The 17,148-nt window shown below is 42.8% G+C and overlaps 1 protein-coding gene across 2 annotated transcripts in view; it reads right to left on the bottom strand.

Moving 5' to 3' along the window:
• The window catches only part of Clspn (claspin), a 41,196-nt gene extending 24,482 nt beyond the window's left edge, over nt 1-16,714 (bottom strand). For both annotated transcript variants that reach the window (XM_045150298.1, XM_004665227.2), the window contains exons 1-9: nt 16,563-16,714; nt 12,321-12,429; nt 11,245-11,687; nt 7,636-7,800; nt 6,242-6,319; nt 5,878-5,950; nt 5,407-5,515; nt 4,662-5,227; nt 2,594-2,785 (exon numbers count right to left, since the gene is read on the bottom strand). In XM_045150298.1, the coding sequence (XP_045006233.1) occupies nt 2,594-2,785; nt 4,662-5,227; nt 5,407-5,515; nt 5,878-5,950; nt 6,242-6,319; nt 7,636-7,800; nt 11,245-11,687; nt 12,321-12,429; nt 16,563-16,586 (1,759 nt within the window). In that variant the 5' untranslated portion in view covers nt 16,587-16,714. The remainder of the gene's footprint in view (nt 1-2,593; nt 2,786-4,661; nt 5,228-5,406; nt 5,516-5,877; nt 5,951-6,241; nt 6,320-7,635; nt 7,801-11,244; nt 11,688-12,320; nt 12,430-16,562) is intronic.
• Nucleotides 16,715-17,148: the final 434 nt, after the last annotated feature.

Raw genomic sequence — 17,148 nt, 5'->3', positions numbered from 1 at the left:
TACCCATTCTCACTCACTCACTCTCCCTCTCTCTAAAAAACAAAAAAAAGAACAGAAGCCAGGCATGTGGCACACGCCTTTACTCCCAGCACTTGGGAGGCAGAGGTAAAAGGATCACCATGAGTTCGAGGCCACCCTGAGACTACATAGTGAATTCCAGGTGTCAGCCTGAGCTGGAGTGAGACCCTACCTCAAAAAACAAGGGAAAAGAAAAAAGAGAGAGAGAGAGAGAATATGTACAGCAAGGAGTTATACATTATTGTTTAAAGGATGGTGAGGGAGTGAGGCTGCAAAAGTCATTGACTCAAAGAGCTAGGAATATAGCTCAGTAGTAAAGAATTTGTTTAGTGAGCAAGAAGAGGCCCTGGGTTTCGTCCCCAGAACAGGCCAAAAAACCAAAAAATCTCTGGCTCGAATACCATGAATATAAAGAATGGGACTGGAAAGATGGCTTAGAGGTCAAGGTGCTTGCCTACAAAGCCTAAGGACTCATGTTTGACTCTCCAGGTCCCATGTAAGCCAGACACGCACAGTGACTCAAGTGCGCAAGGTCACACAAGCGCACAAGGGGTCACACGCATCTGGAAATCACTTGCAATGGCTGGAGGCCCTGGCATACCAATTCACTCTCACTCTCATTTAAAAGGGGGGGGGGGCGCTGGAGAGATGGCTTAGTGGTTAAGGTGTTTGCCTGCAAAGCCAAAGGACTTAGGTTCAATTCCCCAGAACCCACATAAGCCAGATGCATAAGGTGGAGCATGTGTCTGGAGTTCGTTTACAACAGCTGGAAGCACTGCTGTGCCCATTCTCTCTCTCTTTCTCAAATAAAATAAAAATAAAAATATTTTACAAAGGGCAGTCTGGGCTTGCCTCAAAAAGGGGGGGAGGGGCTGGAGAGATGGCTTAGCAGTTAAGGTGTTTGCCTACAAAGCCAAAGGACTTAGGTTCGATTCCCCAGGACCCACGTAAGCCAGATGCATAAAGTGGAGCATGCATCTGGAGTTTGTTTGCAATGGTTGGAGGCCCTGGTACACCCATTCTCTCTCTCTCTTTGCCTCTCTCAAATAAACAAATAAAAATAAAAAAGAATGATGATGAATTTTCTTATAAAGACAAAGAAGTGGGCTGAAGAGATGACTCAATGGTTGAAAGCGCTTGATTGCACTCTGCTGGCCTGGGTTCAATTCTCCAGTCCCCATGTAAAGCCAGACGCACAAAGTAGTGCATACTTCTGGAGTTTGTTTGCAGTGGCAGGAGGCCATGGAGTGTCCATTCTCCATCTCTCTCTCTGCCTCAAATAAATAAATAAATAAATAACCCTTAAAAAAAAAAAATAAAGCCAGGTGTGGTGGCACACGCCTTTAAATCCCAGCACTCAGGAGGCAGAGGTAGGAGGAGTGCTGTGAATTTGAGGCCACCTTGAGAATAGAGAGTGAATTCCAGGTCAGCCTGGACTAGAGTGAGACCCTATCTCGAAAAAACAAAACAAAATAAAATAAAAACAAAGAAACAATTCAAAACTAAACTTGGAACAGGAGAGATGGCTCAGCAGTTAAGGTGCTTGCCTACAAAGTCTAACAACCTGAGTTTGATTCCTCAGTACCCTGGAAAGCCAGATGCACAAAGTGGTACATGTATTGGAGTTCATTTGCAGTGGCTAGAGGCTCTGATGCACCCATTTTCCCTCTGTATGCAAATAAATAAAGTGTTTTTTTGGTTTGTTTTTTGTAATAGAGTCTCACTATGTAGCTTCAGGGTGACCTCAAACTCTTGGCAATCCTCCTACCTCTGCATGTGCCACCATGCCTGGCAAATAAGGTTTTTTTTTTTGTTTTTTTTTTTTATAAAAACAAACTTTAGTTTAGCATGGTGACACACATTTTTAATCCCAGCACTCAGGAGGCAGAGGTAGGATTGCTGAGATTTCAAGGCCACACTAAGACTACATAGTGAATTCCAGGTCAGCCTGGAGCGGCTCCCCCCCAAAAAAGGCTGGAGGCCCAGGGACACCAATATTTATTTATTCATTCTCTCTCTCTCTGTCTTGCACTAAAAGAAAAAGTTTATTTCTATTTAGAACCACAAATCAAACTAATGATATTTTTTGTATACTGGCTTAGGCAAAAACTAGATTTTATAACATCCATTTCCAATAGAAGGAAACAGGAATTTTTTTTTTTTTTTTTGAGGTAGGGTACTAGGATACAACACTGGATACAATGACCCAAAACTGAATTAAAAAAAGAAACCATGCTGTATTCATTCAATAGAGTATTGTGCCACTGTTCACAAATATACACAGATGAGAAAAAATAATTACCTTTCAGAAAATTAATTTCTTTCTTTTTACTTTTTTTCCCCCTTGAGGTAGGGTCTCACTCTAGCCCAGGTTGACCTCAAACTCACAGTGATCTTCCTACCTCTGTCCCCCAAGTGCTGGGATTAAAGATGTGAGCCATCTTTACTTAAAGGGCAAGAGCAAGACCCTACCTTGAAAAACCAAATATATATATACATATTGCTGTCCAATCTCCAAAAATAAAGGACTATAATTCTTTACTACATGGTCTTCACTAGCAATAGAGACCAATACCTGGTTTTGTGTGATTTGCTCCATCCAGCTTCTCCGCTGCCAAAGTCACAGGCACCACATCTGCCTTCAGTTCTTCCTTTCCATCAGTGCTCAGGTCCTTCACTATGATGTTCACATTGACGGTCTGACCAGCCCTGGGTTTGGCTGCTGGGTTAGCATGCCTCCAGAAACGCTGCTTCAAGGCTTCCAGTTCTAAGCTCACAAGCAAACCAGTCTGTCAGTGTACCATGCTCACATCCTTTCCTTTAAGCTTCCAGTTAAGTAGTATAAGTTAAGGGCTGGGCATGGTGGTGCACACCTCTAATCCCAGCATTCGGTAGCCAGAGGTAGGAGGACCGCTGTGAATTCGAGGCCACCCTGAGACTAATTCCAGGTTAGCCTGAGCTAATGTGAGACCCTGTCTCGAAAAACAGAAACAACAAAAGAAGGACTGGAGAGATGGCTTAGTGGTTCAGGTGCTTGCCTGAGAAGCCTAAGAGCTCATGTTCAAACCTCCAAGTCCCACGTAGCCAGATGGACAGTGACACAAGCACGCAACGTCGCACATGCGCACAAGGGGACATATATGCCTGGAATGCATTCTCAGCAAGCTGCAGGTGCTGGCATGCCCATTCTCTCTCCAAATCAATAAAATAATAATAATTTTTAGAAAAAGCGTTAAGGGGCTGGAGAGATGGCTTAGCAGTTCAGCGTTTGCCTGTGAAGCCTAAGGACCCTGGTTTGAGGCTCGGTTCCCCAGGACCCACGTTAGCCAGATGCACAAGGGGGCGCACATGTCTGGAGTTCGTTTGCAGTGGCTGGAGGCCCTGGCACACCCATTCTCTCTCTCCCCACCTCTATCTGTCTTTCTCTCTGTGTCTGTCACTCTCAAACAAATAAATAAAAAATGAACAAAAAAAATATTTTAATAAAAGTGTTAAGGAGGGGCTGGAGAGATTCTTCAGTGGTTAAAAGCATGTGTTTACAAAACCTGCCATGCCAGGTTCAATTCCCCAGCATCCAAGTAATGCTGGACACAAAAGTGGCACATGCATCTGGAGTTCCTTTGCTACCGTGAAAGGCCATGGTGTGCCCATTCTATCTTTCTGTCTCTGCTTGAAAATAAATACATAAGTATATATGTACATATTTTGAATAATTTCTTTCTTTCTTTCTTTCTTTCTTTTCTTTTCTTTTCTTTTCTTTTCTTTTCTTTCTTTTCTTTTTTTTTTTTTTTTTTTTGAGGTAGGATTTCACTCTAGCCAAGGCTGACCTGGAATTCACTACGTAGTCACTGGGTGGCCTTGACTCATGGCGATCCTCCTACCTCTGCCTCCTGAGTGCTGGAATTAAAAGTATGTACCACCACGCCTGCCTCAATATTTTACTTTTTTTTATTTGAGAGAGACAGAGAAAGAGAATGGTGTGCCAGGGCCTCTAGGCACTGCAAAGAAACTGCAGATGCATGTATCACCTTGTGCATCTGGCTTATGCAGGTTCTGGAGAATTGAACATGAGACCTTTGGTTTTGCCTGCAAGTGTCTTAACCACCAAGCCATCTCTCCAGCCCCTCTTTTTTTGATCTTGGCTTTTTGAGGTACGGTCTCACTCTAGCCACGGCTCACCTGGAATTCACTATGTAATCTCAGAGGGGACTTGAAATCACAGCGATCCTCCTATCCCTGCCTCCAGAGTCTTGAAATTAAATGTGTGCGCAAGCACACCCAGCGGTTTTTGTTTGTTTGAGGTAGGGTCTCGTTTTAGCCCAGGCTGACCTGGAATTCACTATGTAGTCTCAGGGTAGCCTCCAACTAATGGGTCCTCCTCCTATCTCTGCATCCCCAGTGCTGGGATTAAAGGCATGCACCACCACTCCTGGCTTCCAATTTCCGTTTTTAAAAAGATTAGAATCATTCTGATATTCTGCCAAACTTATCTAAATGGAATTCCGCCCAAATCTGTTACATGTGTAGAGTAAGGTCATGTGTGGTTACTGGCTTCTCCCATTTCCCCTATCTTCTCACAGTAGCAAATATTCAAGTGGCCAGTGTAAATCACTCCAGCAGACATCACAATTTAAAGGAATCACCTCTGTTGGTCTCAGGTTCATCAAGTATCACGAAGGAGTCTTCATCGGGGCCCAGCCGAGGTTTAATGGAGACATCTACGCCCAGTTGTCGAAGCCGGTCCAGCGTGAACCTTCTCGCTTTTTCAGGCAGCACAACGGCCGATGAGTCAGTTTTCTGCACGGGTTCTTCCACTTTCTCATCTGAGTCTTTTGCTTTTTTCAGTCCTCCTTCTCCCTCCAGAGCATGAGGCTCAGATGCCATGGGTCCTCCGAGCTTACACTCCTCATTGGCCTTGTTCCTTAAGGTGCTAGGTTCCTGTTGTGACACTGAACTGTCTCCAAGTGAAGGTCTGTTGTCACTGTGCTCCTGAGTCTCCTGAATTTCCAGCTCTCCACTTCTTCCCAGGTCCTTGCCGCCAGCCTCATCCGACTCATTAAGGATCTGAGGCTCGGCTGACCCCTCAGGCAGTCCATTGATTTCCCTTTCCCGTGGTGCACCTGTTGTCTGCTCAGGACTTCCACTGTGCTGGCAGCCATTCGTGGTGTTTATGACTTCTTCGCAGTGGCTTGACTGGTACTTGGATGACCTAGAGAGGGGAAAATGAGCTGGAACTGAGACTAACCCTGAAGGTGGAACACTCACATCCCTTGGCACAGCACATATCAGTTAAATCAGTTTTAAGGAACTCAGACTCGCTACACCAGGCATTTGCTACAAAATCAAGTGTTCACTGAGATTATAATCATAAATAAAGAAGGCTCTTACTTCAGCAGCGCCATAGCATTTCCCTGGCAAACAGGCCGGGGTTTACGTTTGAAGAAATCGTGAATGGTTTTATTCTCAGGCATGTGATATGGAAGATTAAGTGCAGATTCTAAAAAAGAGGGAACAAAACACGCAAATACTCATGCTACGTATTCTGAAATGTCACTTCATATTCGACGAATGAAATCATCAGAAACTGAAAGCCTGGGCTAGAGTGAGACCCTACCTCAAGAAGAAAACACAAACAAAATTTCCCTTTTAGCTTCATTATAGTTCTGGAAATTTTGTTTCTACTAATATTCCAAGGGCTTGAGTACAATGGGCACTTAACAAGATCAATTCTAAATTTCATACACCATAGTCTGAGTTCTCATGAGGAATGTTACAAAAAAAAAAAAAACCTTCCAAGTTCAGTACCAAACACAATTGTGATTCATCTCACTCAAAGATTACTGTACTGTTTTGTATTACCTCGGATAAGGCGCTGTGTCTCACTATGCAGCTTTTTTAATGCTTCTTTACTTAACTTTGCTGCCTTCCTTTCCTTAAAGAAAACAAATGATGAAACTAAATTAGTGGTATTATACAAAAAAATCTTTATCCCTAAAGAGTCGTTCTCACCAAGAAAGCAGGAAGAGAAAGAATACCAAGTACTAATAAACTCAACACAAGTACAAAGAGAAAACTATTTAAAGCAATAGTATTTGTATTTCTACAATATGCAAAGGTAATAGTCTGGGTACCAGGGAAATAGAATAGGTATTATCTCTGGGAAACCCACAAGTTCCTATTGGATGAGATCCATGTAAATATAGTTTGGGGCTCTCTAACATACCTTCCTTGTGGTGCCTTTGGATGACTCTCTTTCTCCTTCAAATGAAAAGTTTTCATTCTCCAAAGATGTTTCCTTCTTCTAAAAGATATTTTAAAAAGAATATGAGGATAAAAACTGAACTCAAATTAAAAAAATTATTTTCTTTTGATGGTGCTAGGGGTTAAACTAGGACCTGGTATATATAGCTAGGCAAATGTTCTACCACTGAGATATATCCTTGGTCCTTTTGGTTTTTATTTTGAAACAGGGCCTCATTAAGTTGTCCAGGTTAGCCTTGAACTTCTTTTTTTCTACTATTTAATTGAGAGATAGTGTGTATGTAGGTATGCATGTGCCAGCGCTTCTTGCCACTGCAAGCGAATTCCAGATGCATGTGTCCCTGTGCATCTAGCTTTACATAAGTACTGAGGAATCCAATCTAGACCTTCAGGTCTTGTAAGCAAAAGCCTTTAATCATTGAGTCATCTCTCCAGCACAAAGGTTTTTTTTCTTTTTAAACTTTTTTTTTTTTCCTTTATTTGAGAGAGTGAAATAGGCTGGGGGAGGAAGAGAAATAGAGAATTGGGCGTACCAGGGCCTAGCCTCCAGCCACTGCAAATGATCTCCAGATGCATGCACCCCCTTGTACATATGGCTTACATGGGTCCTGGGGAATTGAACCTGGGTCCTTTGGCTTTGTAGACAAGTGCCTTAACCACTAAGCCATTTCTCCAGCCCTCTTTTTAAATTTCTTTCTTCTTCTTCTTTATTTTTTGTTTTTTTGTGAGGTAGGGTCTCACTCTAGCCCAGGCTGACTTGAAATTTACTCTGTATTCTCAGGGTGGCTTCGAACTCATGGCGATCCTCCTACCTCTGCCTCCCAAGTACTGGGATTAAAGGCATGCACCACCATGCCTGGCTCTTTTTAAACTTTTTAATGGAAACTTCTACTAAGTATATACAACAAGCTATGATAATTCCCTCCCTCCACTCCCATTCCCCCTCAGCAAATCCACATTCCATTGAATCCCTTCTAGTATTAAACTTTTGAGCTACACCCAGAGTCCTAGCCTCTCTTTAACACTCTTCCTGAAACCCTATGGGACTCATTTCTCAGAAGCCACACAATCATAAAATTTACATCTTCTCTGTGGGAACATTAGGTCTGCATCTTACAATATAAAATATCTTATCTCCCATCCCCTACTCCTAACAGGGCAATTACAAAGTGCTGGATTCAGACAAGTTAGCATGTCTATCACTAAGACTGCAAGATTCCAAAATTAACAGCTGAGGAACTTAAACTAATCAACACATGCTCTTTTCAATTAAAAATTAAAGTGGCAACAATGACTCAACCAATACGGCAAAGGTTAAAAGTAGTTGGTTAGGACTTAAGATCATTCTACACTTGCCTTATGATTTTTCACTTTGTTTTTCATAGCAGCCCTTATGGATTCCAGTGACTCTTCATCTTCCAATGGGGAGTTATTTTCCTCCTCCTCCAAACCCGTTTCAAAAAGATCTTTATCCTCCAGTAGACAGCCACTGTCATTAGATGGCTGGTCCACTTCATTTTCCTGGATAATACACAAAGAGAAGTAATAATCCAACCATGTCAAAGTTTCCTTTTTTTTTTTTTCAAGGTAAGGTCTCAGTTTAGCCTAAACTGACCTGGAATTCAGTATGTAGTCTCAGGGTGACCTTGAACTCACAGTGATCCTCCTACCTCTGTCTCCCAAGTGCTGGGATTAAAGGCATGCACCACCATGCCCAGCTTAACAAATATATATATATTTTTTTCTATATATATTTTTTAAAAGCATTTATTTATTAGAGAAAGAAAGAGGCAGACAGAGAGAGAGAGAGAGAGAGAGAATGGGCACACCAGGACCTCCAACCACTGCAAACAAACTCCAGGTGCATGTGCCCCTTGTGCACCTGGTTTACATGGGTCCTGGAGAATTGAACGGGGATCCTTTGGCTTTGCAGGCAAACGCCTTAAACGCTAAGCCAGCTCTTCAGCCCCATCAACATTTATATGTGTGTGTATATATATATTTTTGTTTGTTTGTTTGTGTTTTTTGAGATAGGGTCTCACTCTAGTCCAGGCTGACCTGGAATTCACTATGTCGTCTCAGGGTGGCCTTGAACTCACAGCAATCCTCCTACCTCTGCCTCTCTAGTGTTAGGATTAAAGGCGTGCACCACCATGCCTGGCTAACAAAAATATTTTTTTTAAAAAATAAATAAAATTTTAAAAATATTGCATCTAAACCCAATGATATACCATTCATCCACAAAGAAAAACAATTTAAAATTTTGTCATTTATAGCAACTTTAACGGAAACAGAAGCCACTGTTAAACAAAAAAAATTTAGACCTTGAAATACCATGATTTTACTTTATGTAGAGGTTAAAAAGGTTAAGCTAGCCAAGCATGGTTGATGCATACCTTTAATCCCAGCACTTGGGAGGCAGAAGAAGGATGATTACTATGAGTTCGAGGCCAGCTGCCTGGGACCACAGAGTAAGACTCTACCTTGAAAAATAAAAAATAAATAAAAAAGTAAAAAAAGAGGTCAGCCTGGGCTAGAGCAAGACCCTACCTTGAAAAACAAAACAAAACACCTCAAACAAAACAAAACTGGAACTGGAAAGCTGGGAGGCAGAGGTAGGAGGATCACCGTGAGTTTGAGACCACCCTGAGACTACACAGTAAATTTCAGGTTAACCTGGACTACAGTGAAACCCTATGGGGAGTAGGGGACAACACAAACAACCTTCAAATGAAACATGTCTGTAATTCCAGCATGTTGTAGGCTGAGGTAGGAAGAGTGCAGTTAGTTCAAAGCCAGCCTGGGCTACATGAAAGCATTGCAAAAAGGAAAAAAGTAGTAGCTGGGGGGCTGGAGAAATGCCTAGCAGTTAAGGCACATGCCTGCGAAGCCTAAGGACTCAGGTTTGATTCTCCAGGTCCCACATAAGCCAGATGCACATGGAAGCATATACATCTGGAGTTTGTTTGTAGTGGCTAGAGGTCTGGGCACACCCATTCTCACTCTCTCCCTCTGTCTCAAATAAATCTTAAAAAAAAAGTAGGGGCTGGAGAGATGGCTTAGCAGTTAAGGTACATGCCTGCAAAGCCAAAGGACCCAGGTTCAACTTCCCAGGACCCATGTAAGCCAGATGTACAAGGGGGTGCATGCATCTGGAGTTAGTTTGCATTGGCTGGAGGCCCTGGCGCACCCATTCTCTCCCTCTCTCTCCCTGCCTATTTCTGTATCTCTCTCTCAAATAAATAAATAAATAATTTTTTTTTTTTTTTTTTTAAAGCAGTAGCTGGGAAGATGGCTCAGTGGTTAAAAGGTGCTGGCTTGCAAGGCTAATTGAACCAGGTTTGATCTTCTTCAGCACCCATATGAAGCTACATGCAAAGTGGCACATATATGAAACATATGTGCCCCCATACACATATAAATAACTTATTTTTAGCCAGCTGTGGTGGGACACAACTTTAATCCCAGCACTCAGGAGGCAGAGGTAGGAGGATTGCAGTGAGTTTGAGGCTACCCTGAAACTACATAGTGAATTCCAGGTCAGCCCGGGCTAGAGTGAGTCCCTACCAAAAGGGCGGGAGGAATGGCTCAGCAGTTAAGGCACTTGTCTGCAAAGCCAAAGGACCTTGGTTCGATTCCCCAGGACCTACGTAAGCCAGATACACAAGGTGGCACATGCATCTGGAGTTTGTATGCAGTGGCTGGAAGCCCTGACACCCATTCTCTCTCTTTTTCTCTCTCCCCGCCCCTCTCCCTCTCACAAATAAATAAAATTAAAAAGTTAAGATAATAGTAATAGACTTACCAGAACCTTAGAAGGGGATGGAAAGGCACAGGGATCTGGTTGGATAGGAAGAACAACTCAGTGTTCTCTACAGCAAAGCACAGTACGATGACTATGGTTGACAACAACTGACTATTTCTTTTTCTTGGTTTTTTGAAGCAGAGTCTCAATTTAGCCCCAGCTGACCTGGAACGCATTCTATACCCCAGGGTGGCCTCAAAGTCACAGTGATGCTATTATTTCAGCCTCAGTGCTGGGACTAAAGGCATGAACCACCACCTGACTTAACTGAGGATTTCAGCATGACTAATAGAGTATTTTGAATGCTCCCAGCACAAAGAAAGGCTAAACTTAGAAAGTGACAGGTTTGCACACTAACTGCTCTATTCTTTTTTTTATTATTATTTATTTTATTTATTTGATTTTTCCTGAGATAAGGTCTCACTCTAGCCCAGGCTGACCTGGAATTCACTATGTAATCTCAGGATGGCCTCGAACTCACAATGATCCTCTTACTTCTGCCTCCCGAGTGCTGGGATTAAAGGCATGCACAACCACTCCCAGTTCAATTTATTTTATTTTAGTTAGTTATTTGAGTGAGCAAGCAAGAGAATGAATGGGCACACCACAGCCTCCAGCAGCTGCAAATGAATCCCAGATGCATGCGCCACCTCATGCATCTGGCTTACATGGGTCCTTGGGAATTGAAAATGGGTCCCTAAGCTTTGCAGATAAGCACTTTAACTGCTAAACCATTTCTCCAGCCCTAATTGTTCTATTCTGATTGTTATGCATCATACACATGGGCTGAAACATCACTGGACCACAAAAATATGTACAACTGTGTTAAGTCCAAGTAAAAATATATTTTAGAAAAGAACCTTGAGGGCTTGAAGGATAGCTTAGTGGTTAAGATGCTTGCCTACAAAGCCAAAGAACTCAAGTTTGATTTCCTAATTAGAACCACGTATGCCAGATGCACAAGGTGGCACATGTGTCAGGAGTTCATTTGCAGTAATTGGAGGCCCTGGTGAGCCCATTCTCTCTCTCTCTGCCTCTCTCTCTCTCTCAAGTAAATAAATAAAAATGAAATATTTTTTTACAAATAAGAAAAGAAAGGAAGAAAAAGAACCTTGAATAAAGGCTGTATTACAGAGTCAGAGGAAAAAATTACAACATACCTCATATTTTGCTTCCTTGTTTTTAAGTCGCCTAATTTTTTCCATCTTTCTCTCCTCTTTCTCAAGTCTTCTCTTTGACTTGGCTTTTCCTCCAGTTCTTTCTTTATCATGTGTGGGCTTTTTAGGAGGTTTTCTGTCAACGGGAGTAAAGTCCACAGAGTTTTCAGTTTGGAGAGTTGACTCTAAACAAGGTGGCTCTTGGCTTTCAAGATTTTCCTGATACAAAGGCTCTTCCATGTTACTTTCGTCACTGTTTGCCAGAGTTTTGGAAATCCTTTTGATTTTTCCACTCTTTCTAACATGTAAGTTCTCTTTATTTTCCTCATCACTGTCACATATAATTTTCTGTGGAGAAGCATTTTTGTCCTCTGTTTCAGAATCACTGTCTTGTAATACCTTCCTGCTTCTTAGTTTCTTACTCACAAATATTTCTTCTTCAGAATCTAGAAGAAACACAATTTTTTTTTTTAGGCACACAACCATTTGGTCTTCTTTTTGGTCTTCATTTGGTCTTCTTATTCTAGTACGCAAAAATGTATTTAAAAACATGTGACATTTTACCTTGTGGAATTATATAACTACCATTAAGAACTGATTGTAGCAAAGCATATCTAAAAATATATTTTGGAAAACATTTTCTGTGGAAAAATGTCTCTTGCTGAGAAATGTAATTATGTATATTTACAACGTGTAAAGTTGTTCTAATCCTTATGATAGACGTTTAAAAAAATCCTTTTTTATTATAAAATGAATGCATTTAACCAGGTAATGTAGTAGCTATTAGACATTTTATGTATTCAGTTATATAACAGAAATGGATTTTTTTTTAAATCATAAGCACTGTTATTTTGCTTTAATAAACAAAAGAAATAATAAGATTGGGGCATTAAACATTTATCTTCTTTTTTTTTTTTTTTCTTTTTTTTTTGTTTTTTTTTTTTTGATTTTTTCTTTTTTTTTTTTTTATTTTTTTTTGCATTAAACATTTATAATCAAGAACACAATAAAATTAATCCAATCCACTTACAGCCCAGGATCCTATACCATATCCATCAAATTAATGAATTATTACAAACCTCTGTCACTCAAGGGTTCAGTTGCTTCAAAGCTGCCTTGTCCACTGTCTGAAGGACTATTTGATGCTTCTTGTGAAATGAGTTTTAGACCACTGATTTCTACATCAACCTAGAAAATGAGAATGAACTCTGCATTAACCTGGAGGGGACAGGGAGCTCCAAGTACACAGTTACACAAAGCAACATGAAACCAGGAAAGAACCAAAACAATGGCTTCATGAACAGATGACACTAAGAACTGCTGGACAAAACAAAACAGAGGGCTGGCGAGATGGCTTAGTGGTTAAGGTGCATGCCTACAAAGCCTAAGGACCCTGGTTCGATTCTCCAGGTCCCATGCACAAGGTGGCACATGCGTCTGGAGTTCATTTGCAGTGGCTCGAGGACCTGGTATGCCCATTCTCTCTCTCTCTCTCTAACAAAAATCAAAACACCAAGAGCTGGGCATGGTAGCACATGCCTTCAATCCTAGCACTCTAGAGGCAGAGGTAGGAGGATCACCATAAGTTCAAGACCATCCTGCAAATACAGAGTGAACTCCAGGTCAGCCTGGGCTAGAGGACCCTACCTTGAGGGGAAAAAAAAAAAAAAAAAACCAGGCTGGAGTGATAGGGTAGTGGTTAAGGTACTTGCCTGTGAAGCCAAAGGACCTATGTAAGCCAGATGCACAAGGTGGCACATGCTTCTGGAGTTTGTTTGCAGTGACTAGAGGCCCTGACGTACCCATTCTCCCTCTCACATAAATACATAAACAAAATAAAACATTTTTAAAAAATTAAGAAATTAATCAGTACAGGATACTACCTGAACCAACGTTATTTTTTACATATGTATATGTGTATGCACGTGTGCAAGTATGTGTGCACAGGAAGCCAGAGGTTGACGCTGGGTATCTTCCTCAACCACTCTTCTCTTATTTACTGAACCAAGTTCTCCCACCTGAGCTCAGAGCTCAACAATGCAGGTTGCCCTCACCCCCGCCAGGTAATAATGTGAGTGCTAGAGGTCCAAACTCCAGTTCTCAAGTAACTTTATCCACAGAGCCATCTTAATTGGTCCCAATTTTATTCAAATCATTGACACATTAATTGTGTAAATCAACGGGATTCAATGATATAAAATTCAACAATCTGGGCTGGAGAAATGGCTGAGCAGTTAAGACACTTGCCAGCAAAGCAAAAGAACCCAGGTTCGAGCCGGGTGTGGTGGTGCACGCCTTTAATCCCAGCACTCAGGAGGCAGAGGTAGGAGGATTGCCATGAGTTCAAGGCCACCCTGAGATGACAGAGTTAATTCAAGGTCAGCCTGGACCAAAGTGAGACCCTACCTCAAAAAAAAAAAAAAAAAAGAACCCAGGTTCCAGTTTAGTTCAGTTCAGTTCCATCCATTTGGCTGAATAATAACTCATATATGTGGGTGTACACACACACACACACACACACACACACATATATATATATATATATAATGTAATTTTCTTTATGCATTCACCTGTTGATAGACACCTAAGCTGGTTCCCTCTCTTAGCTACCATGAATAATGCTGCAGAAAACATGGGGGTGGGGGTGCAAGTACCTCTTATATGCTGACTTCATTTCCAAGAACCAACTCTTTGAGTAATGGTAAAAAGAACCAAACATTTGGCTGGGCGTGGTAGCTCACACCTTTAATCCCAGCACTTGGGAGGCAGAGGTAGGAGGATCACCACAAATTTGAGGCCACCTGGAGACTACAGTGAATTCCAGGTCAGCCTGGGCTAGAGTGAGACCTTACCTTGAAAAACCATTAAAAAAAAAGATCCAAACACTTATAATTTTTATGTGTGAGCTGTTCCTCATGTATACAAGTAACCAAAGGGAGCTTTCTCTTCAGAGAAACCCTATTAATGAGAAATGATGGCATTAGACTAATCTGAGCAAACCTCACATCAGACCCAAGCATTAATGGCTGCTGACAACACCAAAAGAGAAACTACCAAACATTACGAAAAGCCTCACAAAAGTGCCTTAATGACACCTAGGAGGAATTCCTGTCAGATCATATCTGAATCTGATCTGAAAATGGATTTAACTATCCATTTACAAGAAAAAGAAGGAAGAAAGAAACATGTTAAATAACACTACAGAGATGGACCCTACAGGTAGGAAACTCAACAGCACAAACTGTGGTTCCTTATACAATGATAAAGAAGAGAGATTATAGACAAATTGAAGAAAGCTAATACAAAGGATACACACACACACACACACACACACACACACACACACACACATCCTATGTATTACCTACATATATATAAAGCCAACAACTGAAATATGCCGACTTTCAGTCTTGATTCAAACAACTGGGAAATCTGAACAATAATTAGATGTTTTCTAGGTGTGGTAATAATATTGTGGTTATTCTTTTGGAAGAATCCATTTAGAAATGCACCCTAAAATACTATGACATGAGAATTTCTTACAAATAGTCTAGTTAGGAAATTGGGTACAGGTAGAAACAAGATTTGAAGGGATTATTATATCAACTTTTCTATGCATGTACACATTAAAATTTTCTTTCTCTCTTTTCCCTTTCTTTCTTTTTCTGTCTGTACTGAGGCAATAATTTTAAGACACTTTCTTGTAGCCAGGTGTGGTGGCGTATGCCTTTAATCCCAGCACTTGGGAAGAAGAGGTAGGACGACTGCTGTGAGTTCAAGGCCACCCTGAGATTACATAGTGAATTTTAAGTCAGCTGAGACTAGAGTGAAACCCTACCTTGAAAAACAAACACAAAAGACAGTATCTCCACTACTGAACATTGTATCCCCAGCCCTTTTTTAACTTTTTACTTTGAGATAGGATCTAAGTTTCCCAGGCTGGCTTGAACTCACTGTGTACCCCAGAATGGCCTTGAAGTTGTGATATTGCTGCCTTAGCCTCCTGAGTAGCTGGAATGACACACCTATGTAATAAGGTCTGACTGTACTAAAACAATAAAGAAGCTGGGCAAAGTGGTGCAAGCCTTTAAACTCAGGAGGCAGAGGTAGAAAGATCACCATGAGTTCAAAGTCATCCTGGGACTACATAGTAAATTCTAGGACTACCCCCCTGCCTCATAATAAACAAATAAATAAAAATTGTAGTAAAAAACAATTTGAGCCAGGCGTGGTAGTGCACTACTTTAGTCCCAGCTCCGGGGAGGCTTAAGTAGGAGGATCATTGTGAGGACATTTTGAGACTACATAGTGAACTCCAGGTCAGCCTGGGCCACAGCTAGACTCTACCTCAAAATAAATAAATAAATAAAAATAAAACGATTCCCAGTCTCAAAAGACCAGCATGGTGGGGCACTCCTGTAATCCCAGCACTCCAAAGGCTGGGGCAGTAGGAGTTTGAGGTCAGACTAAGCTATATATGGCAAGATCCTGTCTCAAAAAACATCATTTTTTAAACGAAGTTGGCAAAGTATGGCTTACGAGATCAAGACATCTACTTCATCAAATAGCCTTATTGAAACCAGGGCTTCTTTTGGATTAGGGTAAGTGAGCCAGGTTCGTGCAGGGTCAGATACTGTCTTTATTTAACTCATATATTTTGTTCAAAGGCCAATCATGGATTTGATTATCTGCATCAACATATGGGTTTCATTTGACTATTGGGTTTTGTGTGTGTGTGTGCCCCCTTAAATTCTTCCCTGAGACGAATGTCTTGCCCTAGACCTAGCTCCAGTAAAGAACACAGGTCTGGAAACAGATGTGTTTTCTAACGCCCCACATGGCTCCAGTGAGCCGACAGCCACCGGCCAGGCACCCAGAACGTGCCGGGTTCAAAGCCCGGCTGGCAAAGCCAGGCGCCCAGAGCGCGAGGCCCTCAGAGGACTTGCCCAGGCCCAGGTCCAGCTTCTTAACAAGCCTCGGTTTGGAGACTCTGTCCCGCATTCCCGAGCCCAGGGTCGGCCCAGGGACTCCTCCTTTGCAAGATGCGGTGAAAGAAGCTTGCGCGGCCGGAAACGCGCCAAAGCCGAGGGCGGGCTTGCGGGGACAGGCTGGGGGCCGGGACTGGGCGGCCGCCGCGGCTCGCCACGCGCCCTCGGCACCGCACGGAGCGCGCGCGGGAAGGACCCACACGAGGTCGCGAGCCGGGGAGTCCCCGAGGGTCTCGGCACGGTGCATGCCGGGAACTGTAGTCCTCGCGGCGACCCCCCGCTCGGTGCGGTACCCGTACCCGCTCCGCAGCCCCGACGGAATCCTCAACTCACCTCGGAGCCCACTCCGCCCGTCATGGTTCCGGACTCCGCCAGAGTTCTGCTCGCGACCGACCGGTCTGCACTCACTTCCACCTCACGACAGCTGTTCCCGCCGACTCCAGCCCGGCGCCCGAGTTCGAGCTTTCGCGCCCAGACGCAGCGGAGGGGCCACCAACCCCTCGATGCTCTCCACCAATCCCGGAGGACGATTTCCCCGCCGGGGCCCCGCCCCCACGCGTCCCTCCAATCAGAAAGCGCCTCCCGCCCGGCCGGCAGAAAGACAGTCCTGGCGTGGTTTGGCGGGTCGTGGCTGCTGTTGTCAGCGCAGCGGAGGTGTGGCCGGGGCTTTAGCTGGGTACCCCGATGCAAGGCGCTAGAGACCCTAGAAGAAAGTATCTTGAGAATAGAGGGGGTTTTTTTTGTTTTTGTTTTTATTTTTGTTTTTGTTTTTTTTTTTACATGTGATCCTTGTCTTAGCTCCAAGCGCAGTTTGAGCAGTGAGCACCCAAACAGGAAGTGAACTGGGAAGGGATCCCCACCCCCAGAGTCCTGTACCTGAATTTTGGCCGAGGCGCTGATGGGATTTTTTTCTCCACTA

This window comes from Jaculus jaculus, chromosome 5 (assembly GCF_020740685.1).
Source record: "Jaculus jaculus isolate mJacJac1 chromosome 5, mJacJac1.mat.Y.cur, whole genome shotgun sequence".
NCBI classification, from domain to species: Eukaryota; Metazoa; Chordata; class Mammalia; order Rodentia; family Dipodidae; genus Jaculus; species Jaculus jaculus.
This window is presented reverse-complemented; position numbering and strand designations above follow the sequence as displayed.